Source organism: Chaetodon auriga, chromosome 16 (genome assembly GCF_051107435.1).
Source record: "Chaetodon auriga isolate fChaAug3 chromosome 16, fChaAug3.hap1, whole genome shotgun sequence".
Classification (NCBI taxonomy): domain Eukaryota; kingdom Metazoa; phylum Chordata; class Actinopteri; order Chaetodontiformes; family Chaetodontidae; genus Chaetodon; species Chaetodon auriga.
The window spans coordinates 13,199,325-13,207,006 of NC_135089.1; the positions used below are offsets into that span (position 1 = coordinate 13,199,325).

General features: G+C 40.7%; 1 protein-coding gene across 1 annotated transcript; it reads right to left on the reverse strand.

Moving 5' to 3' along the window:
- Positions 1-393: 393 nt before the first annotated feature.
- On the reverse strand, positions 394-4,603 carry lgals2a (lectin, galactoside-binding, soluble, 2a). Its single transcript, XM_076752583.1, has 4 exons — positions 4,527-4,603; positions 2,344-2,423; positions 1,436-1,607; positions 394-1,164 (listed from the first exon to the last, which is right to left on the reverse strand). The coding sequence occupies exons 1-4, from the start codon at positions 4,533-4,535 to the stop codon at positions 1,018-1,020; spliced, it is 408 nt and encodes a 135-aa protein (XP_076608698.1). The 5' UTR covers positions 4,536-4,603; the 3' UTR covers positions 394-1,017.
- Between the last annotated feature and the right edge of the window lie 3,079 nt (positions 4,604-7,682).

Here is a 7,682-nt window from a genome sequence, read left to right on the forward strand (position 1 = left end):
TGTGTGTTTAGTGATTTATTTGACTTGTGTGAGTGACACAAAACAGAAAGCATTCACAGCAGAAAGGAAACAAAGATTAAGACTTGTTGAATCACTGACGATGTCAAGCCGACCGTGCTGAAATTTGATTCATTGCTTGTGAATTCATAGTTTGTTCACTGGGAGCACCTGCTGGTCAAGAGAAGTCATAGCAGGAAAATATGTGGAAAAATCACTCTGTCTTCACAAGCTCCTTCACAGTGATGAAGACTGCAGGTGAGATGTTGCAAGGAGGTGGGATAAACAATGTTTTCCTTATGGATGATGAGAAATTGTCATTTGTCAGTTCATAGTCAGTTGGTGTGAATGTTTCACTGCAGTGAACTTAAATTATAGAGTGGACCATTCTCTGTGTTTCAGGAATAGTATTTTTACTGGGCAGGGAAGGGGCTTTTAGATAGATTATATGCCTGTGTAAGAAGTTTAAGGAGTCACCAAAGTCCATGTTTGTCATAAAAGGACATGCTTTAATACATGTTGTAAAGGCAAGCATTATGCTCAGTTATAAATCTGGAATGTCTGGAGGGAAAATAAGAGGGCATGCAACATTTCAAGCACCTTAAAGAACACATGATCACATTTTATGTGGTGCTTTTCAACTAAACACTGCAAACTAAAAAGCAAATAACAATAACATGGGCCTGGGAATACTTTATGTGTGGTTTGCTTTTCACTCGGTAGCTCTGTCAAGTGTGCAGTTACAATATTTACCGTTTGGTTTTCTGTGTGTACCTCTGAGTATTACGACTTTGTATGTGTCTGTCTTACCTATCCATATTTCTGTCTATTGTTGCCTGCATCTGCACATGTCAACAAGCTGGGTTCTTGCATAGCACATGGTGTGATGAGCTTGTAAGGCACTACTGATACCACATGTGTTGAGGACCTTTAAAGCTGTGGGTATATGTGACCTTATGCTGGACAAACTGGAAAAGAAAAACTGAATTTCAATCCAACTGTTCCTTGGAGGGGGGAGGTTTACTTGATTTCAACGCTTCTGATGCGAACATCCCCATCAAAGCTGATGACGGAGTACTTCTCCACACCCATGCGGTTGGGGAAGTGGATTGTAGAGCCATCTGATAACATCACCAGGAACTCTGCAGGGGTGAATTCAATGGCGATCTAGACGGTGGAATGTGTGTCAGAGACAGAGAAAAATATGCAGATGGACATGTTACACACTGAACTTCTGCTCCATTTTTTGGATAACATTTAATGGTTTCAAAATAAGCACCAGTTCTATGAAATATGCAGCATGGTGATTCAGTGAAAACCAGCTCCTGCATGTCGTTCCGTGTCATTATGAATACCTGTTTATCTAATGAAACATTCATTGATACAGGACAGGGGGCATACCTGCAGACACTCGTGCAGGGCTAACAGGCTCTCTCACCTTGAACTCCTCTCCCTGTTGGAAAGGAAAACCTGTCTCGCGGACCTCCTCACACCAGTTGCCTCCCTGGTAAGAGTTGCAGACCACCGCATTCTCGTCTCCGTGGGCGTTAAAACGAGGGTTGATATGCAAAGTAATGTCCTGATCATCTGGGCCAATGTTCACCGCGAAACTGCAGAACAGTGTTAAAAAAAATAGGAAGAAGATTTATTCCATTTTTATTCGACCCCTTATATTTAAAATGGATAAGAGGATGTCAAGTGCACAAAATACTGAAAATACTAAGAGAACCTCAGCAACCTCCACTAACCATTATCTCTGTAGGTAGTCACACTGTACTGATTATAGATACATTTAAACTCCATCTCTGTGTTAGTGTGCATATAAAGACTGGCCCTTGTGGTGCGTTCAGTTACTGCGTTCCACAGGGAAAACTGAATAAGCCCAGAAAGTCAAAAAAGATTAAAAGAATCGTAACGAAACACGGACCATGTTTCATTAGTTGTACTCTTGACGTCTCCGTCACCTTCTGTGATGAAACTAAGGAGAAACTAGACTGAAAAACAGTACTGAACACTCTGTCCTAAGTTAATGAAAAAATCCGAGGGCACAGGGTTTCAGCCTTATGACTTCAGTTGCTAAACAATCACATGTCATGAAAGCTACCTTGTCATTCCCTTCTACAGATAACGCTTGGGCCTGATATCACTATAACTTCATCAAGGGGTATCTGAAATTGATTAGTATTCTGTAAAACAAGCATGATGTTTGTTTGTGGAACACAAGTGTAAACTACTATTAATGCTGCCTGAACACCAAAAAGAACCACAAATAGATGGACTTTTTCAGTTTTATTGTGATGAACTTATTTCAGAATATCAAAATAGTGTTTTACATTAAGCACTTACTTTGATGCATCAGGCTTGGGGACTCCAACAATGGTCAGGGTCTGCCCGACCTTGAAGGACATGTTCTTTACGATCATACCCTGTGCAGAAAAAGAGGGGGAGGATAGTAATACAATACGTTATTGTGAGGAAATGCTAGTGGATTTTACTAGATCCAATTAATATTGCAACTTCAGGCAAAAAGCAGCAGCAGCAGCAGCTGCCTCAGCCAACTCTCCAACCCCTCACTTCATCCTTAGAAATTGCAAAACATGTGTTTTCAATTATACTCGCATTGACGGAATGGTCAAAGACTTCCAGCTCCTTCCTGTCTCGCTGTTGCCATGGCCCTTTTCCACTATGCAGGTTTGGCAGAGGCTCAAAATGTTGAAAAACCATGAGGGATGACCATTGCTAAACTGAGGAATATTTTCCTCCAGTAAATGCAACACTGGATGGCAAGTACAGAGTGGAAAAAAGGCTGAGCACAGCAGAAATCCTCAGCTTGGTTGCTACTGTACATGTGGCAGGGGAATACTGAGCAGTGCCACCATTATGAAATTATACTTGAGCAATGTATTATTTGGTTGTGAAACACAGATCATCCCTGTTTAACATTTTGTCACTTTGTCAAATGATGCATCCTGGGAACTATCAACAGTCACCAGGGTAACATGTACAAATATAGCAGCCCTTAGAGGACTTACAATTTTTCACAATAAGTGTGTGCTAAAGCAGAAGGTTATGAGATACTGGAAAAATCTGATTCTGAGCAGACACAGAGGAAGCAGCCTGAAACACAAGCACCCCACACTTTAAAGTCATTTATCTTCTGGCCAGAAACACAGTGACAAGAGAGCAGGAAATATCAACGCTTCACTGTCTTGATTTGTGTGAATGGCGTGTTTTATCATTTTACCAACACTGGAGGAGAAATTCCTCAAATGAAAGAAGTTTAAATATTTTGCAAAAGTGATTTTTACTTTGAATTTTATCGATGCCTTTCAGGGAACAGGAGCGGGAATTTTAATGAGCTGTGTAAGTTTTATGCACTGCAGCTGTTGGGGGGGGGGAGAGAAGTGGAGTAAAACCAACAAAAAAAAAAAAAAGAATCTGAAAGATCAACCACACCATGAAATGAAAGGGAGTGCAAAGAGATAGAGTGACATGGGTACGACATTCTTTCCATGTTAGAGTCCAACTGTAAAGTGCATGAATGGCATATAGCACCCGGGCTTGAGCTGCGAGGGGCTGGGCTGAGGTCACCGCTGGCAGTCACCCTGTATCTCTCCCAGACACTACTGCCTAAAGGAATGTGCCTACTGTACTCTGCAAGAGTTGCCAAATCAATACACTTCTTACAGTGACAAACTGACAAGAAACACTGCAGGTCTGTGCAAATAAAGCATCTATCTACCACAAACAAAGGAATTACTCTTAATGAACTATTCATCTAGTGCTGAAGTTACTGCTATATAAATACAAAATCAATCTCTTACATTTGCCTCTGCCTTCTACCTCTGATGGCTTGTTCATTCCGTGAGCTAAACCTGAGAATTACAGCATAGTAGCATTTATTCTAGCCCCCACATGATGACTTTATTTCATTTTATCCCCCCTACTACCCCCAACTGCGCCCTTTCGAAACACGTTTACCCCTGTAGCTAACAGAAAAGCCAGAGTGATACAGGGTCTTTATTGTAATCTACACAGTTTATGAGTCCAGAGAGACCAGAATGCATTGCTGCCTGTGCTCAGCTCCAGATAATGTGACTGAGATGACTGGAACGAAATGGACTAATGTTAACAAGCGTTTCTGTTGCAGGGTAGTTCAATTATTGTCAGAAAAATGTGACAACCTAAACAGCTGACTTATTTTCGTATGCATTAGGTGACTAACGTGCATGCATGTGAGCTCTGTGGTGAATACTTTGACCATAAAAGGTAACCAGAGAAATCCGAGAAGACCAGAGCTCTCACAAGCACATGCTACGAAAATGCAGTTCAAGTGCAATGAGGTGGTTTAGTTAATTCATATTTCAGCTGTTTCAGTTCACATATAGTAGAGTCAGCTGGCACGCGTCAACCAACTGCAAGTACCACTTTTTAAAACAAGACCGAATACTGCTCGTCCAGCCGAGTCATGAAATACAGAGAGTAAAAGCAATGCAGGAGCACAATACTGTTGTCAGAATTATACTTACTGTCATCATGTTTGCAGATGCAGTCAGTCTGGTACAGCTGAGAAGAAGTGTGAGTGCTGCAGGGCCTTGCCTCACTGCGCCCTGACTGGAGAATATGTACAGTGTGGGAGGCGCCTTCAAGCTGAGTAGCATTTCAAGCAGCGAATACGATTAGGCCATGACAAGACCTCGACCAATGAAGTCAAAGTGCAGATATTCGACCATAAATAACTAACTTGGCCATAAATTTAGCGCTTAACAAGTTGTTGTAATTGTTCTGACTTGACTAAATGAAGTCAGGGTAATTACTGATGGACTGTTTGTTGACACCAGACTGGTACATTGTAACCTGGTGGTGTTGAGTCTGACTGTGAGAGGGAGCACAACCCAGAGTGCCAGACAGAAATAGAAATGTATTTGTTGCCAGGGAGACAGCTAAATATTTAGCTCAGCCAATAGCCTTAATGCCCACTTACTTCATATAGCTTACATACTGTAAGATCAAATGGCAGCGTTTGAGATCAGTCTGCCTGCCAGCAAAGTAAACTTCAGTAAGGGAAGAAATAGGCTACAGTGAAATGTCAAAACTGAGTCAAATCCTCAATATGATCTGAGTGTCTGACTCACAGCCAGCAGCAGGCCAGACTTTCATCTGCTGACATACAACTGACCCAGCTGCTGTGACAATGAGGGAATGAGGCGCACACTTACACCGCAGTGTAATTCAGTCTAAAGCCATTTAGATTAAAACAACAAGGAGCAAAGGTTTTCTTTCTCTCTGCATGAAACTTTGCTTCACGCACCCGCCTCAGCACAAACCATTTTTTTAATTACCAAAGATTTTATCATGTCTTCATTACTGTTCGTGTCATGTGCCGGGCGATCTTTCTTCGGATCTCTAAATTTGACAGACAACAATGTTGCAAGATGATATCACAATTATTAAAAAATGCTGGTCATAAATGATGCCAAGGCAAGCTCCCTATAATGTCACACACACACAACCACAGGGCTAAGCTGTTTCTGGATTCTGTATATGAAATGGTCCATTGTTAGTACATGGAGGCGGTGAGGACTCTCTTGTGGACTCGGTACTCAGAAGCTTCACATGTTTAGGAATTAATGTAATGTAATTTGTATGTGCCTGCCTGACTTTGCATGATTTTTAGTTGGATTATAAATTCAAACTATATGGTGACTCGAATTATGTTATAATATATAAAAAATGTATTCATTTATTTTTATTTTGGAGCATTTTTGCCTTCAAGAAGTGCTGTATGTCCTAAGTATGTAAGATATGTAAGTAAGTTAAGTCACAGTGTCACAGTCACAGTTTGAAGTTGTGGGATTTGGGTTTGTTGCAAGCACATTAAAAACAGTTTAGGAAAATCTATTTGGCTGCAGTTGCCTTTGATTTTCAGTGTTAATGAACACTGAAAACACAGTGACCGCTTTTACATTAAGTTCACTGATAGACAAGCACACACACGATCACACGCTGGCTTGCAAGTGCACAACCGTGGAACTTAGTTCAGCTGTTCTTCCTGAATGTTCACTGACAAACACTGTGTGGTTTGTTCTTATCTCAAACAGCTGGTGTCTAGCGGTGATCCAAGGCAGTGCCAAAGCCACAGCTTATACTACAAGAAACTGAGAGGTGCATTACTTATCACATCGTCCACTGGATAATGGCTTCATTTAAAGGGTGATCTCTTAGGGTACGTGATGTATCTGGGAAACTATATTAATATGAGTTATCACCAGGAGATGCAGTTCTTGCATCAGAAGTTCAATGTGGCACAAAGATCGGATATGTTTCCTCTTGCCCCAAGACCCAGTCTTAAGACAGTCAGCAGATCTAATGACACGGAGACCTTTATTTCACATCAGCAAAAGAGGAACATAGATACACAGATATGCACATGCACGTACACACACACACACACACACACACACACACACACACACACATACAGATGTTTTATTATTACTACTATCATCATCATCATCATCAATAAGATTATTCATTGTCACTCTGTGCTAATATTAATCTGTATCAACAATATAGCCCACCCTTTGTGTTACATGTAATTCATGCCCTGCAGTTAATATTATCTTTACTTCCTCCATCTGTGTACTTGGCAATGCACAGTGGCACAGCTGTCTCTTTTGATTGTTTTATTTTAAGAGTTTTGACTGGAGTTATGGTGTGCCTGCTTTGTCGCATGGGTGGAGCTGACAGGCAGTAGGCCTGCGTGTATTTAGAAAAATGGGTGTTCACTGCCCCCCAGTGGTCACAGCGAGGAACTGCAACACTACGTTGAGTTGATGGCTGGGCATTGATTTGTATTGTGCAATCTTATCTTAAATAGTTTCTGGCGACAGCATTTTCAGTCCTTGGAATCAAAGGTCATGTTTATCGAGCTCTCAGTCTTCACTCTGCGGAAGGCTGAGCAAACTTTGCTATAAATTAAGTCTTAAAAATAACTGAACTTCTTTATTTCATTCCTGTACAGAGAACAAAGTCACCTAGAAATCTGTAGATACTCTGTTAAAGACATTTTTGAACAGGACTGAGCCGTATTTGAAAGCTACTCGCAACTCGAGTCAGTGCCTTTGTAGAAAAAAAAACAAAAAAAAAAACAGGTGTTATTACACAGTGGCTTTTGCAGTGTATGTTCTGTCCTCAATAGTTTTGTTGGCAAAAATTCACACCTCGTTCCTTAATATAAATATTTAGCTAAAGAAGTGCACTCACAACCAGGAGAAGAATCAGGGAGATCCACCCACTAATTTATTTTATTAGCACTGGGAGTTTCCTCACGCAGCATATTTCAATCTGTGGCGCAATCTTGATGATGAAAGACGATGAAATTGCAGCGGAATGCCTATTCTTTCACTGATTTTAATAAAATCATTAGCCTACTTTGTTTAAGTATCAACTTAACCCTATTTTATTTATTTATTTATTTATTTTACCTTATATTTCCTATGAAACTTGGCTGCCTTGTTTTTCAGAACAAACTTCGACAAGGAAAATGTTTATGTCACAAAGATTTGTCTCAGGAAAGGGAAAAATATACATTTACACGAAAATCGCAAACATTTATTACGTGAGTTATTAATGTGTGTGTGTGTGTAGGGGGGGGGGGGGGGGGGGGGGGGTATTACTGCACA

Excerpts from the sequence above, each read along its gene's own strand:
- lgals2a (XM_076752583.1), bottom strand. Across the intron at positions 1,608-2,343 it reads CCCAAGCCTGATGCATCAAA|TTTCGCGGTGAACATTGGCC; the intron begins GTAAGTGCTTAA and ends ACTGTTCTGCAG. Across the intron at positions 1,165-1,435 it reads AACAGGGAGAGGAGTTCAAG|ATCGCCATTGAATTCACCCC; the intron begins GTGAGAGAGCCT and ends TCCACCGTCTAG.